The sequence below is a fragment of the Neltuma alba genome, unplaced genomic scaffold (assembly GCF_004799145.2).
Source record: "Neltuma alba isolate B1F8T4 unplaced genomic scaffold, ASM479914v2 tig00012697_pilon, whole genome shotgun sequence".
In the NCBI taxonomy this organism is placed as follows: domain Eukaryota; kingdom Viridiplantae; phylum Streptophyta; class Magnoliopsida; order Fabales; family Fabaceae; genus Neltuma; species Neltuma alba.
The window spans coordinates 117551-141157 of NW_021637124.1; the positions used below are offsets into that span (position 1 = coordinate 117551).

Genomic DNA, 23607 nt, shown 5'->3' on the forward strand with positions numbered 1-23607 from the left:
CTTCATGACAGGGAAGTCAGTGATGATTACATGGTTGAGGAGGTGGAAGATAAGGGTAACCGTCATGGTCATGGAGGTGATGACGACGACGATGAGGATGAGGAGGAAGATGACCATGATGACAGGGAAGGAGGTCATGTGGTTGATGAGGAGGAAGATGACCATGATGACATGGAAGTCAGTCATGATTATGTGGTTGAAGAGGAGGAAGATGATGATAAGGAGGTTCGGGATTCAGATGATGAGGGTGAGGAAGATACACCTGTACTAACAATGACCCCTACCAATTTTCCTTTGTTATTGGATCGTGAATGGGTGAGTAGTGACAGTGGGGAGGAAGGAGGGCCTGAAAAATCGACTAAGCTTAGGAGGTCAACAAGGGCAAAGAGTTCCACAATTAAATCTCCGTGGATGGAATTCAAGGCAGCTCCGAGGACAAAGACGCCAAAGGAGAAAAGGGACATTTTTTTCACTTTAATATCTCGTAGACCCAAGGGAGAGGAAGAGGGGAAGATATAAGTATATCCTGGCTAGTCTTTTGTTTTTAAATGACACAGTGTGCCCTGACAATGACAGCAATAGAATTGAAAATGACAATAAAATACATGGGAATGACAAGTGATGATGTCCCCAACACCATACTTTCTGTCACTGACATCTAACAATGTTTTCAGGACTGTCATCAAAATGTTTGATGAAGATATAGACCGACAACAGCTGTTTTCCCTGGGTGGAGTGAACAGAGTAAATAACAAGGTATTTTAGAATGCTCTGTCCCTGCACCCATGATTATGTTTGATAATGTTTCTTGACATCATTGTATCATAATGACGTTTTCACTTGTCTTCTGTAGGTGCTTAATTTGGTGTGCAAGGCAGAGATGGAGGACATGAAGGCAGAGTTGGGGCCAGGAAAGAGGCACATTTTCAATGTGGATTTCATGGTGAGGTTGCATAATTTCGAGTGCAAATACCAATGACAGCAATTGAATTGGAAATGACTTGTTCTCTGTTAATGGATTAACAATTTCATGTCATGCAGAACATGATGGCACATGATCCAACTTGGAAAGCCCAAAAATATAAGAAGCTCTTTCTTCCTAAGTTCTTTGGCTACAACTTAGCTGAATGTGATTTCATAATTAGTCCGGCTCTTGTTGGCCAACACTGATTTTGCGTTGCCATTTAGCCTAGCACATTGGATTTCCACATATTAGACTCTATGAGTGACCATTTCAGAACTAAAGACAGAAAGAAGAAGAAGAAGGTTGTCATCAAAGACCCAGTGGAAATGGCTGTGGATAACTGTGTAAGAAAAACTCATTATCTTTACCCTAGTTTTTGAACTTGTAAATCATTAAACTTTCTATGTTGGTCCTGAATCTTTTTACAGAGGATGAGGTTCAATATTATACTGGACTTGGTCAAGCCAGGATTGGTTGGGAAAAAGCCAATGTCTCCCATGATATTTGCAAAAGTTTCCCAGCAGAATAACTTGTCAGTTTTGTCAAATTCGAATTCTGTGTGGTAAATGCACATGTCAAATGTGTTAACTAACTGTGTTGATATTGTTGTGTCCACAGGAGGGATTGTGGGGTGCACTACATGATGTGGTTGAGAAGATGGGAACCTGGTGTGACCCTTACCTACACAGAGGAAGAAATTACTGGCTTTCGTCGTGACCTGACATGGTGGTTGGTGAATCATGAACTGAATGAAAAACGTGACGAGGCATTGGCTCTTATTCAACAACCACAACCAACCAAGAGCACAAAGTCCAAGAAAAGGTGTCGTTCTTAGGTGTCTTGATGTTAGGCTCATAATTCACTTGTCCTCTGTTAGATTGCTGTATGTAATGTGCATTGTAGGCTGACCAAAAATTTACTGTGTATTCTTATGGTTAACAGAGATTGGTGTCCATAAATTTATGATTGTTGAGATCCATGATGCTAATTTATTCCCCAGTGGCATGAATGAATTTGAGTTTAACCACACCAAAATAAATGATGACAACAATCCCCATCAAACATGTGCTATTGGTTTCCATTTTTTGTTCAAGTGACTCAATTTTACTTTAATATATCCTGTTGGTATCCAACAAAAAATGACACCAAGTGAAGTGAATATAACTACGATAATGATAAGGATAATATGATCGGATTATAAACATCAGTTTAAGATCAACTGTCAGCTTATGCTGATAGCATCACTGCTAATGACCAGAACAAATTTAAAAATTACAACAAGTGATCCAATATGACAACGATAATGATAAGGATAACCTGATCTGATTATATAACATCAGTTTAAGATCAACTGTCAGTTTATGCTGATAGCATCACTGCCAATGACCAGAACAAATTTAAAAATGACAACAAGTGATCCGAATATGACAACGATAATGATAAGGATAACCTGATTTGATTATATAACATCAGTTTAACATCAACTGTCAGCTTATGCTGATAGCATCACTGCCAATGACTAGAAGTGGATATTAAGATACTAGCCACACTCAATGTATTCAACGAAAAGTGGATATTAAGATACTAGCCACACTTAATGCTCCCTTATCACTGAAATTTCTATCACCTTACTTATAAAAAAATGTCTCCACCTAGCTCCTAACTACAACCCCAGTCCTAAAAAAGTTGACAAGGGTGGAGCATACAACTATGTACACCAAAAAATGACCTCTCCCCACTGTACTCGAAACTTCATGATGGGTTAGGATTTCTGCAATTCCTCCTTGTGTGTCTAAGTTGGTGGCATCTTCCACATTGATATATCCGTTTGTTCTGGAACTGTGATTCATCCCTGTTTACTTTTGGCCTTCCTGGTGGTCGAGATGTAATGGGAGGTAGCAAGAAAACTTGCTCACTGACATTTTCTATTCTATAGTAGTCATTTGGGTGAGGCATGTCCGTTGTTACCACAGGAATCATACTGCGAGCATAAATCTTTTCTTGTGATGACTTTTTATAGCAATTATCAACATAATCATAAACATTACCGTGCACAATCTTGATGGCAGCACAATCATGGGAACAAGGGATCCCCATCATTTTGCCAAGATCTGCAACGGCATTGGTGTAGTCCAAGATCAACCCGATGGTCTCCACGTGATGTTGTCACCTTCACTCTTCTCCTACCATAATTTTCAGCATACATATGGTCAGACCCAGCCACCATATCCAATACCTTACTCTCTATATTTGGACCAATGCAATTCTTCCATTTGGTCATAGCCACATAGGAGGCATGTAGCTTTCTTGCAACTTTATCTCAGTGCCCATAGATCAATTGGAGTATAGTATGCTTTCTTTCATTGACCATCCATGCATTGAATGATTCTGCTATATTACTTGTAATATTGTCCCATCTTTTATATGGGAACCTGCTTTTAGCCCACCTATCTACATCCCCATGACGAATAAGCCAATCAAATAGCCTTAAAGAAAAGGATCTCATGTCATCTATTGCCGCTTCAAATTTCTCATCCGTCCTTGCATATGCAATTTTATCCAATAAATGCAGTGCATCCTCCTTTGATCGGTCATTTGTCCTTGTTTGCCCCTTATTCATTTTCATAACTTCTGAACTAAAATTCTCCTTGATGTGTCTATAACAAAAGGCATGCATTTGACTCCCAAAGATTGATGCCACTCCTCCGATGATAACATTGTGTCGATCTGATACAATCGTTACTTCTACAGAACCCAGGATTTTTTTTATCATATAGAAAAACCACGTCCAGTCATCTAGTGTTTCTCCCTTGACAATTGCAATTGCAAACAGCAGCAGCTTGTTATCTGCATCATAAGCTGAAGATGACAATATTGTCCCTTTGTATGGTCCGCTTAAGTGAGTTCCATCAACATACATAATATGCGTCGCGCCACCCAAGAAACCCTCAATGCATGACCCGTAGGCAATGAAAATGCGCTCAAACGGTTCCCAATAGCAGTCCATTCAGCCACGGATTTTTCATCTGTTTCCTTTAGCCTTTTGCACACCCAGGTATGAGCATGTATGATTGTTCAGCCTGTCATATATGTCTTCCAATGACTTCTCTCTTGTTCTATAAGCCTGTTTATATGTTAGATCAATCACATACTCTCGTTTCTACTTCTTCCTTATCTCAGAAGTGCGCTTGTCTGCATGATCCCTCATCTCATCAATTATTATTGATAAGTTCAAACTAGCTCTTCCACTATGCATCACGTCCAAGCTATCTTGGGTAGAATGAACATACCAATTTATAAATGTCGTCACTCGTAGCACATCACAACTCTTCCCCACATTATTTGCACATAGCTTCCATGGACAATCGATAACTTTACACCTCATCGACATGAATTCCTTGCTATTCCTCACATACTTGGCTACAAACTTGTTTGCAAGTGCAAACTTGTATGTAGACACCCGAAATACATCTGCACTAAGAAAACGTTGGCCCACTCCTGTAAAAAGTCCCCTCCATTCGACATGAACCATCTCACTACCATCCGTATCTTCAACTCCGATAGATGTATCCACATTAGGGGGCCCACTTATTTCATCATTGTCACATTCACGAGCATTTTTCTTCACTGAGCCAGCCATAATCACAACATAAACTAATGGGAGACGCATCCAGTTCTGTTTGCTGTGACATGTCCATGAATCTCTATATTCTACATTCAGAATGACAAGACTCTTTAACACAAATAACAAGATGAAATTCATAAATAACAACAACTAGTTAGGACAAACTTCCACTTACATTTCTATATTGTCTCTTGGTTGGGGACCCACCTGCCTTTTTTCGGCCACATACACATGACCGCTCTTCCTATTGTATTGAAAGAGGTTATACATTTCAGCATTGTCATGAAGGCCAATCAGTGTCTTCTCATCAAAGGCCACTGTGTACTTAATGTCATAATTTCTTCCATCAACACCAATCCACTCACATATCATTAGCCTCAATTCTTCAAGTGTTAGCCCATCCTTAATGCTTCTTAACCTCACGCCACCTCCATTATATCTCACTTCACCTTCACCATTTGTCACAAATTTCCCTCCCACATGAAAATAACAGAACAGCTCCTTCCTACAAGATAACCCAGCTTCGAAATTCATTTTCCTTCATTACCTGCACTGATAACAGAAGTCGAATGATTATATGACTTAATACCATCATCATCAACTTACACAACCAACTTAGGGTTTGACATATTCATGCTTATAATTTGCAACAAAACACTCATTTCTTTCCTGTCCACACTAATGCTTCATTTTCTCAGAATCAATCCACTCTATTATTCGAATCTCCCTTCAACATTGTGCCTTTATTTGACACTAATCACTCTAACCCATTTTTGACACCATCAAACCCCTCTCCCTCAGTGTTTTTCCTTCCCCATGCATTCACCTTTTGATCACCGTCCTTCCCCACAGTTTCTATATACCCACACCATCTCCCTGCTTCGCCACCCTCTCCATCTCAAAACCATCCCCACATCGACAACATTGCCATCCAACGGGAAGAGGAAAATCAACCAAGGCATAAAGGAGACAGACCAAAGAGAGAGGCGAACAGTATAGTCACTGAATACTAACCTCACTTGCTTTCGTCGTTCAGTTGTTGCTTTGCGCGTTTATGCTCCCACGTTCATGGTCCCTCCGAAGTTTTTCCTCCAGCTCCTGCCACAACTTGCACACTTCCACTGGTCATTTTCTCTGTTTGGATCATGAGGGGTTGTTTGGTAATTGCCCAACATTTGCATAATCCCAAATCAAGCAATACTTCCCTATCTGGTAATACATTTGCTTAGCTTCCCATTTTGGTATTTTATAATTTCAGGTTTCTTTATGTGTCATTTTCCCTAAACAAAACAGGTTTAGAATTTTAAAATTCAAAAGTATTTTGTTTGGAATTCTTCATTAAAAGAATTAGTTAAACTATTTATTTATAATAAATAAATATTGCATCTACTAAAGTACATGTATTAATCATGTGTATTAAAATTACTACTTGATAAAAGTTTTTTAATAAGTGTAATCACTATAAAAATTAGTTAGAAGTAAAATGATAAATATTGGACATAAAAAGATGGAAATCTTATATTTAAAATCAAATTAAATTTATAATTAACTCTTATATTAAGAATAAATAATATAATATAAATTCACCCCACAATCCAGTTTTTAAATTCAACGTGTTATTATTTGTAATTCAGATAATCTATTTTAAAGTATCTTAATTGATGTCATAAAAGTATAAAATATCTTAGGCTAAAGTATACATTTGGTCCTTTAACTTTGTACAAGGTTTCAATTTGGTCCCTTAATTTAAAAAGTATACTTTTAGTTCTTTAACCCTAAATTTTTTTTTTAAAAAAATGATAACATTAAGATCTTAAATATTGATAAAACATTCTCAAATACTAACATATTAAGTTTAATTTTCAAAAAATTCATGATTGTTATAAAAAATCATCAGTGAAGCGTATTAGTTTTATGGTTAAAGACCAAATGTATGTTTTTTAAAGTTAAGAGACCAAATTAAAACCTTGTACAAAATTAAAAGACTAAATATATGCTTTAGCCAATATCTTAAAATATTAATTGTCAAATTAAAAAAGTAAAATTAAAAATTCGAGCCCCATGGAATGATGATCAAAAGTTAAGAGTTATTTTTAATTTTCAAACATGACAGCAGAAGTGAATAAAATTAGAAAAAACCCAAAAAAATGATTATTGAATTTCAAAATTCTAAATCAGAAATTACTACAAAAATGTGTTATCATTTGCTTACTATAAAAACTGTGTTATCATTTGTTTTCTAAATGTAGTCAATTTTTTTATGAGTATAGTACTCCCTTCGTTCCTTATTATAAGAAATATTTGATGCTTATGGCATGTTCCCATATATAAGAGACACTTAAAAGTTGTCTCTATTTTTTTGTATTGATTTCTTATTTTACCCTTATTTATTTTGTCTCCGACTCATACTCTCTCTCTCTCCCACTTCTCTTTCTTTTAATAATTTAATTGTTCTCTCTCATACTCTCTCTCCTTATTAATAGGAGCATTGTTGGAAAAAACATTATACTTTTTACACATTAATTGTCTTTAACTAATTTTAACTATTTTTTGATCAACGTAATTTGGTTATTTGTCTCTTATAATAAGGAACGAAGGGAGTAACAAATATTGATTTGGAATTTTAAAATTCAATGATTATTTTTTTAAGATTTTCCCTAAAATTTATATACGTGTCTAGTATATTTATTGGTAATATTTCTTTTGTCACTTTCATTTCACTTTCCAGAACATGTTGATGATTTCTCGATTTTTTCCCCATTATTCTACTGTGTTCTTCTTCTCCTTCTTTTTCGTGTAAAATTCTACTGTATTCTTCTATTAATTCAACATCTTCTTCAACTGCTTAAGAATATGGAATAATTCAGAATATTATTTGAAAAAAATTAATTTCATTGCCTATGCAATGTAACACAATGGACAAATTTTATTGAATCTGTTTTAAATTAAATTTTTTTTTACTTTATCTATATTAAGTGAAATTATGGGGGGAAAAAAGAAAACATAAGAAGTTATATTTAAATATTAATTATATGAATAAAACTGTAAAATTATTTTTGAACACTTTCTTTTGGGTTTCATAAATGCCACACTTACAATATAATTAATGTCGGAAAACTTCCAGAAAACTTACTCTAGAAAATCCATTGCCCGAAAAAGAAAATTTAACTCTAAGAATAGATGATGGAGTAGCAACTCTGTCCTGCCCTGTGCCGCAGGAAATCGTTCGGTCAGCGGCGCCTGGCTTTTGTACGACTGGCAGATGCTTCACAGTTCACGCGATCACAGATGCATGTCCATTGTTTAGTAGTTACACCTATTTTATTGTATAGATTATACTAAATCAGCCTTTATAAATCTCTCACGAAACTTTTATGGCTTCTTCATCCTTCTGGGTTTAAGGTACGGTCTGATGAGCCTTCTGCTTTCAAATTTTAATGCTGACACTATTCATCAATGCGAAGTTACTGCTTGAGTCCCCAAGCAAGACAAGTTATTCTGTTTAGGTTTCGAGTTTCAACCCTGTGCTCGATGTTCTTGCTCTTAATAACTGAAGATTTAAGTTCTCCAGGAAAAATGTGTTCTTCTAAAGTTCTAATTCTAGATTTAATTTGAATTTTACTCTCGCATATTCTGAGTTAGATTGAATTTTCCGCTGCGAACAAGAAAACAGATTATTTATGTTAATGACATTAGGTGTGTGGTCAGCAGGTAATGAGGCAATTCTCTTGGAAAACGTAGTCTTAAGATGTGAATTCTTCGGTTCCTTTTTCCCCCTACATGTTTTGAGGGATTGTCCGGTGAGATTGACCTGAAAGGACTGGAAATGTCATTCTCACTATTGAATGATAATTTCATTTATTTCATATATGATCGGATACGCAATATTCAATGTAATGTTGCTCTCCGTATATTGCTTTCAATGGTCAAATTGTAGTAAGCTTTTACTTGAGTTCTTCTGATCAGACCTATCATAAGTATCTGTGCCATCTTAGAGTTGGTGTTGGCTAGCAAGCATGGCTTTTCCCCCTTCTTATTGATATTGGTTGTTGTTGTTGTCTATTATGGAATTTGGCTTGCTTGCTGTTGATCTTAAAGCAATATACTAAAGCATTAGTTTTTCTCTGGACTGACTGGAAACTGCATGTTAAGTGAGATTTATTACAGTCTTCAATAATGATTAACTGAGTGATGGATTTGACTATACCTGTCATTTGACTTTTCTTATGTATTCTGGATCTCACAGCTTTTTGTTTTTTGAGATTTTGTTTCAGTTGTTACTTCATATGGCATGAAGTGAGTTGGAGATGTCAGACTTACCAGGTCATATTGCTTCCTGCTTGAACACTGGGAAACTTGCCTTATTAGCGCTCTTGGTTGCGGGTGGGATTGTCTTGCAAATTTTGGTCTGTGATATTTTCCTCAATCCCCATATTCATTATTTATGATTCATATGTATAAAAATGTAAGGCCGTACTGCCCAAATCATCATTGTATGCATCTGTTTTATGTGACAGGCATGTGCATTGTATGATAACTGGTGGCCGATGTTATCAGGTGAGTTACCACACTGAGTTCAGAAAAATGCTATATAGTTTTATTCCATTTCAAATGTGTCCAGTGTGGAATTTGTTGAAGGATTATCTCCCACACAATACAAGTTTTGCATGGAGAGAAGGGAGATGGGTGGCTTCCACTACCTCTCTTTTTCTCCACACAATAGCTGTTCTACATGAGAGATAATCCATTTTTGTTGGATTGATGTGAAGAAAAAGATGATTTTAGTTAAATTTAACTCTTGAGTTGTTAGGAGAACATGAAGCTAATCATGAGAAAAATAAGCTGTATCCAACAAATCCCTTGTGTGTTTAGCTTAAATTCTCCCAACATCTCCCTCTTACGTTTAGGCTAACTAAAATCTCTGTTTTTTTTTTTTTTAATCTTAAACAAGCTAGTCCTTAGTCGTTCATACATTACTTTCTTCTGATTGTAAAGATATCTCAATGTAGTCTTCAAAAGGTCACTCTCTTCTAAATTAAATAGTCTCTCCTTTAGACAAAACTGGGAGTGCCTACCATGGGCCTTCATATGTGTATTCAACTCCCAATAGGTGCTATGTGGTATTAAAAACTAAATTTTAGGACATCCTAGAGATCACAAATGCTTCCCCATGATTTGAGTAAAATTTTAGGTGCTAACTTGCATTCAATTGTTGTTGTTGCAGTGATAATGTATTTTCTTCTTCCCCTACCTTTGCTTTGCTCTGGTGGATCGGATGATTATTCTCTGCTTTCTGAATCTGATGGCAGGTAAACTATTATCTTTAGAGTAATTCACAAATTAGATCTGACTATGCACAAGCTGGGAAAATTAACTCTTCCTTTTATTTTTCCCCCCGCTCCTTGCTTGGTGGATGAAATAGTTGGGCGAATGTGACCAAATTTTTGACTGGAGCCTCAGCTATTGGAAGCATAGCCATACCAGCCATATTGAAGCATGGAGGGCTTATTGGTTGGGGAGCAATGACAATGGAACTTGGCTCCTTCTTCGTGCTTGTATTTGCCATTATGTGTTTTATGTGCATGACTAACGATGATAATTAAATGATGGTTTATGACAATGCTCTGGGATTCTCTTTCGGTTGTGAGAAATGTAATTACTGCAAACTTGGTTTCAGCAAAAGCGCGTTTCTTTTTCTCGCTTGCTTTTTTTTATTTTCTGTGTTTCAGATTCATTGCCATCTCTTGTTCCCCATTAAATTAGAATTTGGAAATGCCTGTGTTTTTTCGACCTAATTGGATATGCCTTTTGAAGTCGCTTTATTGGAGACACTGAAACATTTTACAGGGAATTTAAGGCTGATATTCATGGGAAATTAAGGTTGATGTTATTTTAAATAAACTTTACTTTTCTTTTGTGCGGACAAATGAAACAGTCCACATTTCCAGTTTTGAACCAATCCATTCCCTGAGACTGCATTCAGGTAGAGACATGATTGAATATCAAATCGGCAAACTATTATCAAGCAACAATAAAGGGGAATTTGCCAAATCTCCATTGAAGACCAAGCAAAAACACGGGAAAAAAAAAGGGCGCAGGAACAGCAAGTTAGAGTGTTTTACACGGAAGACTTTGTCTAAACTTTGCAAGCATCTTTGACTCCCATCCAAAACAGTGAAGAAAATTTGCAGAAATGGGAAGATTACATGCAAAAAACTAGGGCCGATTGCACTTTGCAGAAATGGAAAAATTCCCGATCTGTTTTACCAAGCATCTTTACTACTTGGCCCCTTTTAGCAAATTTCCCCAACAATGATGGGCGTAAAAACTAAAATGGCACAATTCCCCGCTCTAGCTCATGGTTGTGGGATTTTCATTTGCTTTTTCTGGGGGAATATCAACCCATTATTGCCTCCTACTAAAAAGAGATGGGACAGTGAAAATATGTGAATCCTGCCCGAGTCATCAGCAATATCTGCACTAAAATTAAAGCGACTCTTAACAGTGTCCTCATTTACGTAAGAGGAGAGTAACAAAGGTTGTTAGAGTATGATCAACTCTACATTTATGAAACGTCAACAGAATTGCGGGGTCAAAAATTGCTCTTGTTGCTGTTTCATGCACTTTCAAACTCATTGATCCATTCCATATCTCGATCACGAGCCAAGATGGGGGTGTCTACATTTTGGCCAACAAATTAGTGCTTACATTAGTTCAGTTATTCCTATAAATCTTATGCGTTGTAATAATTAGGACGTGTTTGGAAACAAATTTGGCTTTGACAAACAAGTTTCCAAACACGCACTTAGATTCCTTAGCAGCCAGCAAGGGTTGGCCATTGATGAGCTTGATGTAGAATGCGAGCGCAAAAACTTTTATCCTTATTCTTTGCGTGTATACTATAGGACAAGCAGTTCATTTAACCATGGCTGTAAATATCAGTAAATTGGAGACTCAATTGAATTGTCAGCCAATTTGAAAGCACACTTGTCTAAGCAGGTTAAGAGTTGATGACAACAGATGTCATGTGTCATGTGCTCGCATTATAACATACTAAGCATCCAAGAGACAAGAAGAGCCTGTACTGACGGTTGAAATTACAATTTAAATGAAAGATCTGTTTCTTCAACTCTTCCAAACCGAGATCTGCAAAACGTTTTCAAGATATTTAGTTTTTCGAAACCTGAGTAGAGGAGAAAAGAAACCACTTAATTACATAATTCAGAAAGACAAATGCACAATGACCAAATCTAGTGGGCATTTCCAAGCTCAGTTATTCAACCAACCAGAAATATGTGAAAAAAGAAACGCATATATGTTCAGTAAGCTACTAAATAATGATCCCTGATCAACAATCTCAATCACATTCAAGCTCTAATTATTATTGTTCCCCACTGCACATCATTGGGTTTCTTTTCTTTATACAGGCTGCCTCTTATGATTGAACCCAATGTTGAACGAGTATTGAAGTAGAGATCCACTCCATTTTAAGGCAAAGTTAAGCAACCAACATCGTTGTTACCCGAACAGATTTCAGTCTACCCAAATACTCTCTCAGAAACATGCTAGATTCATGAAAATTGAGAACAGGTTAAACTTTACACGGAAGAACAAACTCAGAGATACTCTCACTCACAAGACAGCAATTATGCTTGGGAGAAACCACTCAAGGAACAAAATTGCAATTAAAGTTGATAACTTTGAAGTAGTCAAGCATAATTGCAACAGACCACACCTTATTTACACCCACAATCATATATTCCCTAAAGAATCAATGTCACTGCTTAACCAGATTAAACAAGCCAGTACAGAGACTTGGCAGCACAATGCATTACTAAATTATAAAGAGCAAGCCCACACTTTATTCGAGTGAATCCCATTATACCTTAATGACATCAATTCTCTCTCTTCACAGCACTTTACAATTCGACATGGGCCGGGAAAAAAAAATAATAATTCGCCCAACAAACCAGAGAGAGAATGGAAGTCACAGTGCTTACACTTTAGTTCTAACCGAAGACGACGCGAAACTGCGGAGCGTCTGAGGCACTGGCGGGCAGGATTTCCCAGCGGCAGGGTTCGAGTTCTTCAGAGACAGGGCAATAACCAGCGAGGGTGACCTTGTCGGCGGAAGCGGCAACGGAGCCGAACTCGAAAACGGAGACGTTGAAGTTAGGTGGTCGGGGAACCTCCATTGCTCCGTTCATGCCGGGGGCCTCAGTGGGCTTCGTGGTCGTTGCGGTGTTGGAATTGTCAATAGGCTTGGGTTGAGGATTAGATTTCTTGCCCTTCCACCATGAGAGTAAACCCATGATTGTCGCTGATGGGAAGCTAGGGATTGGGACTTCCTTGACGTCTGGGTTTACTCTCAGTACAGCGTAATCGCCCAACAGGCGAAGATTACCGTATTGGGAAAAAAGGCCCTAGAAATATGAAATATCCATTTAGGGGAGTACAGGTAGAAAAACAATCATTCAAGTGGAGTGTAAGCGATCCTTTCATCTTTTGGTCAGAGAATGGGAGTGATTTAAAAGTCAGAATTTTTTATTTTTAAAAAAAGGCGTCGAAAATAAATATTGATTGTAAAAGACTTCACTTGGGGCAAAACAATTATGATTTAACTGTGATAAAGAATGTTTGAATAATACTCCTCCGGTCCTTAATATAGGACCCAATTGGTGAGTTGGTTTTGGTCCTAAATATAAGACTCATTTCTTATATTTATCAATTTTCTCTAAATTACCCCTATAGATACTCCCTCAATCATAATCAAGTGTAGAAGAGGAAGATGGGGTATTAAGAAAGATGATTATAGTGTTTTAGAAAAAACGTGTCACATTTTTTATAATTAACTAACTTACCTAACTTCCTTAATCTAATCAAATTAGTTAAATAGGTCTTATATTAAGGACTGGAGGAGTAATAAATAGAAACGAGAGAGAAATCCTAGAGAACAATTTTTACTTCCTATGTACTACCTCCGGTCCTAATTATAAGAGCTAGTTGACTAATTTGAGGAGATTAAGAAAATAAATTGAATTAGTTATTTGTCCTAAATAGATATTGTCTTTCCTAAAATATCCTTACTAAGCAAGTGTATTGACTAGAACTATTATTGTTAGAAGGGCTACTTTGGAAAAAAATATATAAATATGAGAGACAAAGTGGATTGAGGTCTTATATTTAGGACCAAAATAAAAGTCAAATAGGGCCTTATATTAAGGACCGGAGGTAGTACCTTTTTATGAGAAACAATGGTATCTTACATATAAGGAACTAATCTTCAAAATTTAAACCAATCGCTTCATTTTATCTCTATTAAATATATCTCTTCATAAATAAGAGTATAATTGAAAAATATGTGTATATTATATATTTATTGCTTTCAACCAAATTTAACTAACAAACACTTTATTTTAATAAGGGATGGAGGGAGTAAATTTTTATATTAAACTTTTTTGCTTTTTGTGATTATTTTATAGGGAAAATGACAATAAAATACCACCTGAATTCCAAAAAGACAAATAAGAGACCTGAATAAGCAAAATGACAAATAGGGCACTGGGTACCAATTTGGAATATAGATTTTCGGCCAAAAGACCGAATTGCCCTGATTGTCTCTGAACATTGAGCAGTGTATTCATGCGATAGAGAAAGGGAGAAACTGATTTCCTTCTACGAAACTAAATCCAAGTTCCTGCAGTCACCAAAAAGGATTTTTCGAAATCACGTTGCCGTCGTCGTAGGAGTAGATTGCCATCGCTGAATTTGGTTACCATCGCTGAAATACATTGCCCTGTCTGAAATAACTTGTACCCCCTGAAATTGTCGTCGTCGAAGAGGTCGCTGAAGTATTTGAATTATTCATGAGTGAGTAGAAGTTGATGGCAGGATTTGGATTATTCATTTTTGTGGCTGTTTCATGGTGAAATAGGAACAGGATTATTGCATTTGAGGGTTCATATTCAGTATTTGGTGAATGATGAAGCAGAAATCAGAAAATAGTCGCAAGCAATTACGTAATGTAATTGCTGTCATATGTTTGCTGGTTTTTGGTAAATCCCATTCCGTGAATGGTAAATCCCATTTAATGGTATAATATACATGTAGTTAATTATGAAACTTAATAGTTCAATGTTTATTGTGATGTACTTCAGGTGCACGTTCACTGAATGATTTATTTATGCTTACAAGTTGCTCTTCCGGTGAAAACAGGTTTACAAAACCCATTGAAGAAGTGGTCACTTTCACTATAAAAGTTGTAAATCCCATTATGTGTTTTGTAAAATTCAGCGTGAAATTTTATTGGTGGTGAAAAGTAAGTTACTCATCCCCCGAAAATATATTGCAAAATCTATTAACAAAGCGGTCACTTTTATCACAAAAGTTGTAAATCCCAGCATATGTTTTATAAAATTCAACGTGAAATTTTATTGGTTTTTAGAAACAAGTTACCTATCCCCTGAAAACAGGTTACAAAAGCCATTTAAGAAGTAGTCATTTTCACTATAAAAGTTGTAAATCTCACTGTGTGTTTTGTAAAATTCAATGTGAAATTTTATTGGTTTTTAGAAACAAGTTGCTCATCCCCTAAAAAGAGGTTGCAAAACCCATTTAAGAAGTGATCATTTTCACTAAGAAAGTTGTAAATCTCACTACATGTTTTGTAAAATTCAACATATAATTTTATTGGTTTTTATAAACAAGTTGCCAATCCCTTGAAAACATGTTGCAAAACCCATTGAAGAAGTGATCATTTTCATTATGAAAGTTGTAAATCTCACTATGTGTTTTGTCAAATTCAGCGTGAAATTTTATTGATTTTTAGAAACAAGTTGCTCATCCCCTGAAAAGAAGTTGCAAAATTCATTTAAGAAGTGGTAATTTTCACTACAAAAGTTGTAAATATTACTCTATGTTTTGTAAAATTCAGCATAGAATTTTATTGGTTTTTAGAAACAAGTTGCCAATCCCTTGAAAACATGTTACAAAACCCATTGAAGAAGTGATCATTTTCACTACGAAAGTTGTAAATCTCACTATGTGTTTTGTCAAATTTAGTATGAAATTTTATTAGTTTTTAGAAACAAGCTGCCCATCTCCTGAAAACAAGTTACAAAACCCATTGAATAAGTGGTCATTTTTACTACGGAAGTTGTAAATCCCACTATACGTTTTGTCAAATTTAGCGTGAAATTTTATTAGTTTTTACAAACAAGTTATTTATCTCCTGAAAACAGGTTGCAAAACCCATTAACAAAGTAGTCACTTTCACTACAAAAGTTGTAAATCACAATATGTATTTTGTAAAATTCATAATTAACTACATGTATAGTAAAATTTACCATTCACATAGTGGGATTTACCATTCACGTAGTGGGATTTACCAAAAACCAGCAGGCATATGACAGCAGTTACGTAACGTAATTGCTTGTCATTGTTTTCTGATTTCCACTTCATCTTCCCCGCAGGTTCACTCCCTCTCTCACTACAAATCCTCTTTCCCACAACCAAAACCCACCAAATCAACAATCTCTACAGAATGGTGATGCGAAGGAGTAAGATAATAGCATTTCCAACATTCTTCTTTCCTTCTTCCCGCATTTCATCACCGTCGGTCTTCCTCTCTCCTTTCTCTCACTGCGTCGCTTTCTTCCTCTCTCCTTTCTCTCACTTTCAGACAGGGCATTTTGGTCTTTTGGCCAAAAATCTGAATTCCAGATTGGTACCCAGTCCCCTATATGTCATTTTGCTTATTCAGGTCCCTTATTTGTCTTTTTGGAATTCAGGTGGTATTTTATTGTCATTTTCCCTATTTTATATTCAAAAAACGAGAGTTTTATATTTTAATATTATTAATATCTAAGTGAACATTTTTCTGATTCAAAACTAAGTGAATATTCGCTGAGCTATTCAAAACAGAGGCTATTTTACATGTTACCTCTGGTACTTAATGTGTAATAAATATACATTATTTTTTCTAAAATAACTTTATTAATAATATGTATTAGTTAAAATTACCATTTGATAAAATATTTAACATGAGCATGCAACTACTGTAAGGACTATCTTAGAAAAATAGATAAATATGAGGGATAAATATATTAGAGTTTTATATTTAGAACTAAATTGAATGACCAATTAGATATCATATTAAGGACCGAAGGTAGTATTATAAATATATTACGGTAGATTTTATATTCCATATTAATAATATTATTAATATTTTTTTAATAAGCACATATGTATCCTCGAGGATTGGAATATTGTATTCTATGTTAATATTAATATTGATAGATTTAGAAGTGTTTTGACGGAAATCAAAACATGATTTTAAAATCACTTGTAAAATAGGAAAAATTCTAAAAAAAGTCCTTGAAATATAGGAAATTTCATATTGGGTCCTGGAATTTCGAAAATGACAGAAAGGGCCAGTGATCCAATGTGTCATTTGTCAAATTAAGAGGAATTGACAACTTTGTCCTCATTTGTATTCATTTACTACAATGATTTAAGGAATCACTATAAGAGTTTAGGTGTTACCTAGATTCGTATAGCGAATAACTACTCATTTTTTTATAGTCAGGTGTCTTGTTATTAACTACAACTAATTTTGTAATCACTAAAACAATGTAAGCATTACCTAGATTCATGTAGAGAATAACTACTCACTTTTTCATAGTCAGATACCTTATTATTAACTACAACTAATCTTGTAATCACTAGAACAGTGTAAGCGTTACCTAGATTTGTTTAGAGAATAACTACTCACTTTTGCTTAACTAGGGGCAAAATTGTCAATTCATCTTAATTTCACAAATGACAGATTGGGTCAATGACTCTTTCTGTCATTTTCAAAATTCTAGAATCCAATATGAAATTTTCTATATTCCAAAGGCTTTTTCTAGAATTTTCTCTTTAAAATATACAAAAAAATAAATATATAGAAGAGTTTGCCTCGTCTTGTAGAAAAGTACTTTTTAAACGCACTTTTTCATGTTACCAAACACCTCATAAGGTGATTTTGACAGATTTTAAAATGACAAATTAGTGATTTTGACATATTTTAAATAGTCAAAACTATTATAGGAGTAGTTAAAATCATTATATAAGTATCCAGCATAATCTTTTTTTTTTTTTATCATTTTGCTTTCATTCTATTCCTCTCATAATATGAGGCCGAAGGCTTTTGCTCCGGGCTCTCCTGGCTTCTACCGCATAGGTACACACATGCAAAACTAGGTGCTTTATTTATTTACTTGCTTACTTATTTTGAGTGAATTTATTTATGTTTTTTGGTATACTACATGGAAGGGCTTTTTTACCTTCCTGCTTCGTGCGGTACAAAAAATACCAAAATGCTACACGGTGGGAAATATTTACCAAAATGCTACTGGTGGGAAATATTTACCAAAATGCTACTGGGCAAGAACGATCTCAACTTTCATAACCTAACATACATAAAGTTAAATCATTCTTGGCAAGAATAATTTTAGTTTTGTCCAGGAATATCACACTTTCCTATATAATGTTTTGGTATTAGTTGTACCATCTTCAATCTTATACATTGGAATTACTTTTTGGTGAAAACCCCTAACAATTTATGGGGATATTTTGTAGAAGAAGTTATAAATTTAAAAAATAAAATAAATTCAAAACTTATATTTATGACCCAATTCAACACTTTTACTAGATTTTATATTAAGAACAGAAAGAGGTATATATGTTAAGTGGAAATCAAGTTAGAAAATTATTAAATTTAAGACATAACTAAGAAGGTTTAAATTTTTTTTTTTTGTTAGTTCTGTGAAACATGTTAAAAATAAATTATAAGTAATACTCCCTCCGTTCCTTATTATAAGAGACATTTGATGCTTATGGCATGTTCTATATATAAGAGACACTTACAAGTTGTCTCTACTTTTTTGTGTTGATTTATTATTTTACCCATATTTATTATCTCCAACTCACACTCTCTTTCCCTTCCACTTCTCTTTCTTTTAATAATTTAATTGTTCTTTTTCATGCTCTCTCTCCTTATTAATGAGGGCATTTTTGGAAAAAAAAATACTTTTTACACATTAATTATTCTTAACTAATTTTAACTGTTTTTTTGATCAACGTATTTCGGTTATTTATCTCTTATAATAAGGAATGGAGGGAGTATCAAAATATTATATAGGAAAATGTGATGCTACAGGACAAAACTGAAATCATGCCAAGAATAATTTTGTTTTACGTGAGATCATGAAAGTTGAAATGATTCTTGCTAAGAATGAGATTCAATGCAAGTGTCTGATAAATACTTCTCAAGCATTTTGGTCTTTTTTTGTTTGTTTGTTACCGTACATAAAATATTGGTAAAAAAGCCTACATGGAAGTATAGCTTAGATTAACGTGACGCGAATTTTATTGAATAGACATTGATTGATTAGGTTGCATCGTACTCCTCGATCCTCTGGTACCAGGAGGAGCACATGACTACATATCCTCTGTTTCTGAAGGCTCACCCCGTTCTGCAGCTCGATATACCCATGATCTCACTGAAATCGTTGTCAGATTGGACATTGCGGATGTCTGTTATGACATAGTTCTGTACTTGTTTAGTAGGGAGAAGCTTCATTCAGAAGATGCTCAACTTGAGGAAAGCTACTCCTTAGACACAGACTATACAAGTCTGAAAGTATGAGTCACAGGGCGAAATCGAAGCAGCTTATAATTAAAAGAGTGAAACTCTTGTCATTCTTCAATATAGAGGACAACTCTTCCCAAAGGCCAAAGCAACACTAGAGCTTTGGGTTTTGAAGCATACCAAATTACCAATGACAGAATGTAGATATTAGAAGACATTAGCACGCTGCTTTTCGTAGTTCAAGAAACTTCATCATGCCTCACGGATTCTTGGGTTTCTGTGTTCGTAACGTATATCGTTAGTCATTAACAGAACAAAATGTAGTTGCAAAACTCTGCCTGGGGAGAATATGGCAAAGGTGTTTTTTAATAGCATGCAAGGAATGAAATTGTTAAGGGCCTGGTGCTCAGTTTCATTTCCATAGCCTGAAAAAGAAACGCTTTTTCTGCTATGTTTTAAATAGATCTATGCTACTAACAAGTTAGGTCTAGCGGATCTTAATATCATAACGTGACGAATTAAAGTTGGAATCCACAGTAAGAGAGAAATACTCACATTTAGTATCCGACAATGTCTTAAATAGTACCACTTCCAATCAGAAGACATCTGTACTAGGAAAAAGAAAAATATAGATCCATGCTGTGACTCTCTGCAAGCAGATATAACTTGTCATTTTTTGTCCCCTCGATGCTACTTTTTTTCTCATTTCATTAACTGCCTCGTCACTCTTATTTTAATCTAAAACTGCTTATGTTCATCCACAGAAAGGTGTTGTGCGTATCAAGGCAATATGGCAACGGTTTTCCTTTTGTTCCTCCCTCCTATGCGTTCTATGCCTAAGGGCTTCGGTGGGGATATCAGCAACTCACCTCAACAAATCAATGCGATGCTTCAGGTTGCTATATTTAGTACATTTTATGTCGCTCTATGTGCTAAAACAAACGCATATGGATATATAATTTCACATAGCAAAATTTGTATAAATAACTAGTTTTGGTGAAGCAATACTTTCAATAATGTCACAAACAAATTTTGCCAGCTATATAATGATAGTGAAACCAGCATGAATGCTACTCTTAACCCATGACTATGAAAACAGGAAAAAGAGACCTCATTTGAATAAATTGCATCACTTATTCAGCTTTAACTGAAGTTGTTAACAATGAAGTATAAATTGAAACAAAATAGGTATCAGTTACCTCTCAACTAATTTCACACTCTCGCAGATTAAACTGACAAGATCTCAAGGGATTTTCCTCTTTGTATCTACCCATCTGCGGCAGCTTTTGCACTCCTAAACTCCTTTTTCAGATCAGTGACTCTTTTCATGCAAGCCGCTTTGGATTTTCCCGGTACAGCAGCCGCAATCTTCTCCCATCTCATAGCAGCATCCTTTGGAAATGCCTTCAAAGCGTTAAGCAGTGCAATATCCTCCCCTGCACTCCAACCACTTCCAGCTCCTTCACCAGTACCATCGTCAGCTTTCCCCTCCGGTTCACCTCCCAAATCTCCATTCCCATTATCAAGTCTCTTATCCACCGGTTTTCTCTTCTTCAAAAACTGTGTATACGAGTCAGAGTCATCAAGCTTCTTCTCTCCTAATTCCTTTGCCTTCTTGATGACACTCTCCATCCTATGCCGCCCGCTGAATGCCTCTGCAATTACCTCCCATCGTCTAGGTTTTCCCACCGGATGCTTCGACATCTGTTTCTTCAAAATCTCAACGTCTTCTTCAGTCCACTCCTTCTCTTCATTCAATACCACACCATTTCCACCAACTCCTTGATTCTTCTTCTCCGCCCGCTCAGACGTGTTGACGCTATCAATCGAGACGATGGGACCGATCGCTGTATCCTCAGATCTACGAGCCTTCGATCTCTTCTGAGAAGACCTCTTGCTTGTGTCTTCATCGACTGCGACTTCTTCATTGGGGAACTCAACAATTGAACCATGGCCGACGCGGACGTCGCCGCCGGTGAGGGAAATGGGAGCAAAGGGACCGATGAGGAGAGAAAGAGAGAACCAGATTAGGATGGATCGAAAGGGTTCGGATTGGAGGTAGAAAATTGAGAGAGCGAAGAAAAGGCAAGAAAGTGAAATGGTAAAGAAGAGGAATGGCTTGCTGGGTTTGTGGTAATCTTGTGAATCTGAAGCAGAAGAAGCTTTAGCTTGAGATTGGAAGAGGAACCTTGGCCTAGCGTCCTCGTCGAAGAACTCCATTCTTACGATATTTTATGTGCCTCTTGACTCTCAAGCTTACCAATTTAATGGCTTGTCGCGCGTAGAAGATCACCCGTTATATATTTTATTAATTCTACAATACTAATCCTTTTCTTTTCCATTTGGTATTCCTAATTAATTATAAAACTTTCTAATTAATTAACTAAACTCCTATATTATTGATAATTTTTATAATAATAATTTTAATATCTGAAAAAACCAAGTTTAATTAATTTTACTAATTATTAATTCATATAAAGTTGTTAGTATTATAAGATAGGAGCAGGAACATACATGTTAGCATGGACTAATGTGTCCTTCTGGTATCATTGTTAATTTTGCTAATTCAAACAATATGAGTAAGTTTCAATTTCACTTGGGCATGAAATTTTTTTTTTTAATAGAATTACGCAAATCAAATTGTCATCTAACCAATTCAATTGAGTTATCAATGAACTGGCTAGTTTAATACTCGTCCGGTTTTTAATATAGAATTTAATTAGGAAGTTGAAGTTGATCCTATTTGTAAGATCTATTTTACATTTTTATCAATTTTTCTCAAATGAACCCTATTGATATTCTCTCAATAATATTCAAATATGAAAAGAAGAGAGAGAATTAAGAAAGATACTACTTAGAGTGTTTTAGAAAAAACATATCATATTAACTAATTTAGTTAATATTTTTAATCTACTCAAATTAGTTAATTAAATCTTACATTAAGAAATAGAGGAGTATAATCTTCCAAACATTAAATTAATGGGTAAAACAATCTCTTTTAATTTTTCATGAAACCTTGTTTCATAAATTTATATAAAAGATTTCATATTCTTAAAAAGTTTAGGTGTCAATTATTTTGTAAATTAAATCAATCAACCTGTTAGGATGCCCTCCATCTCTTTTTGTGAGAAACAGTATTTTTCATAGTGGTGTCTTTAAATATAAGAAACAAATTCTTTTTTCCCCCCTAAAATTTTAAATTTGTCTTTTCACTTTTACCCATATTAAATGTATGCCATGTTATCTTTCTGTAATAAATTTTTACTTATTATCTTTCATATACTCTTTTTACAATTAAATGGTAAAATTAGGGGAAAAAAATATATGTCTTACACATTTACTACCTCCGGTGTAATGAGGTCTTATAATTAAAACCGAAAGTAATATTATTTTTAACTAAATTTAATTAACATTTTGAACCGCATAATTTTGATAATTGTTGTTTATAATAAACGTTGATGGAAGGCGTACGTCATAATATTAGTAGTTTTTCCGCCTAATTAACATCACATTGATGCTTCACGTCAAGCTTTATAGGATATCTATGAAATGTTAACAAATTTTGTTAGATTGTGTCTGCGTTGAAGGTTGACAAAACTGACCAAGATCTTTAGCGTTTACATGTGCTTTTTTTTTGTTTTTTTGGGGCTAAAAACGTTTACGTAAGTTAGAATGTATAAAAACACCAAAACAAACGTACACTTAATTAATCTATTACACTTCCTAAACTTTTTGAGAAGGAAAAGCTAAGTGAGCCAATTCCCTTTAAATTTTCTCTTTTTATATGAGGGAAATGAAAAGAAGGAGACGAAAAATTTTAAAAACTTCGATTTGAAAAAAATTGAAAAAAAAAAGATTGTAAAATTCTGATAAAAAAAAATGTAAACTAACTTCAAATAAAAGTACACCAACAGCAATAGAATAAGCCAAGAGAGTTATTTACTATTGTCAGAAATAATTTGATTTGCTTTTTATAAGTAATATGTATCCACCCCTTAAAAATTATATAAGTGTTGTGATTCATGTCTTCAATTAATATCTTGAATATATGACGCAATAATTCTATAGTGTCCCAACTCACTAGTGCTAGGTGGCCCAAAGAGAAAGTCACAAGTTCCAAACTGATTTGCGCTAAGCACTATGGCTGGGAAGTGGGGCGTATGGGCAATACCATCATGAAGAGCCATCCCACACACATTAGTCTAGTTGTTTTCAATATATTGCTTGCTTGCTAACTTCGAATACCTCTACTTTTTTTTTTTTTTTTGCTAAAGCATAGGTATCCTCCTATTAGAGGCAATCCTATTTGAGATACTGTCGGGCACTAAATGTGGGCACCTCTCCCAGCGGGGATTCGAACCTTGGTCCACCACGTTGTGGGAGACT

General features: G+C 35.1%; 5 protein-coding genes across 9 annotated transcripts; 1 reads left to right on the plus strand and 4 right to left on the minus strand.

Moving 5' to 3' along the window:
• Positions 1–2716: 2716 nt before the first annotated feature.
• Positions 2717–3061, minus strand: LOC114729983 (uncharacterized). The gene has a single exon (XM_028917003.1). The coding sequence runs from the start codon at positions 3059–3061 to the stop codon at positions 2717–2719; it is 345 nt and encodes a 114-aa protein (XP_028772836.1).
• A 223-nt stretch (positions 3062–3284) lies between these two features.
• On the minus strand, positions 3285–3971 carry LOC114729984 (uncharacterized). The gene has a single exon (XM_028917004.1). It carries the CDS (start codon positions 3969–3971, stop codon positions 3285–3287), a length of 687 nt encoding a protein of 228 aa, XP_028772837.1.
• A 3773-nt stretch (positions 3972–7744) lies between these two features.
• LOC114729981 (vacuolar protein sorting-associated protein 55 homolog) lies at positions 7745–10301 on the plus strand. 4 transcript variants are annotated; one of them, XM_028916999.1, is made up of 5 exons: positions 7745–7991; positions 8301–8995; positions 9107–9146; positions 9814–9898; positions 10012–10301. In XM_028916999.1, exons 2-5 carry the CDS (start codon positions 8897–8899, stop codon positions 10190–10192), a joined length of 405 nt encoding a protein of 134 aa, XP_028772832.1. In that variant the 5' UTR covers positions 7745–7991; positions 8301–8896; the 3' UTR covers positions 10193–10301. The 4 variants fall into 4 exon arrangements, with proteins under 4 accessions (XP_028772832.1, XP_028772831.1, XP_028772834.1 ...); XM_028916998.1 differs by having other exon boundaries at positions 8864–8995; XM_028917001.1 differs by lacking the exon at positions 7745–7991 and having other exon boundaries at positions 7999–8389; positions 8864–8995.
• Positions 10302–11442: 1141 nt separating this feature from the next.
• On the minus strand, positions 11443–12982 carry LOC114730001 (uncharacterized). The gene is made up of 2 exons (XM_028917018.1): positions 12590–12982; positions 11443–11735 (listed from the first exon to the last, which is right to left on the minus strand). Exon 1 carries the CDS (start codon positions 12899–12901, stop codon positions 12599–12601), a length of 303 nt encoding a protein of 100 aa, XP_028772851.1. The 5' UTR covers positions 12902–12982; the 3' UTR covers positions 11443–11735; positions 12590–12598.
• Positions 12983–18852: 5870 nt separating this feature from the next.
• LOC114729998 (transcription factor MAMYB) lies at positions 18853–21459 on the minus strand. 2 transcript variants are annotated; one of them, XR_003738799.1, is made up of 2 exons: positions 20421–21459; positions 18853–19498 (listed from the first exon to the last, which is right to left on the minus strand). XR_003738799.1 is itself a non-coding variant. In XM_028917015.1 (1 exon), exon 1 carries the CDS (start codon positions 21439–21441, stop codon positions 20488–20490), a length of 954 nt encoding a protein of 317 aa, XP_028772848.1. In that variant the 5' UTR covers positions 21442–21459; the 3' UTR covers positions 20181–20487. The 2 variants fall into 2 exon arrangements, 1 of the variants encoding a protein (XP_028772848.1); XM_028917015.1 differs by lacking the exon at positions 18853–19498 and having other exon boundaries at positions 20181–21459.
• Positions 21460–23607: the final 2148 nt, after the last annotated feature.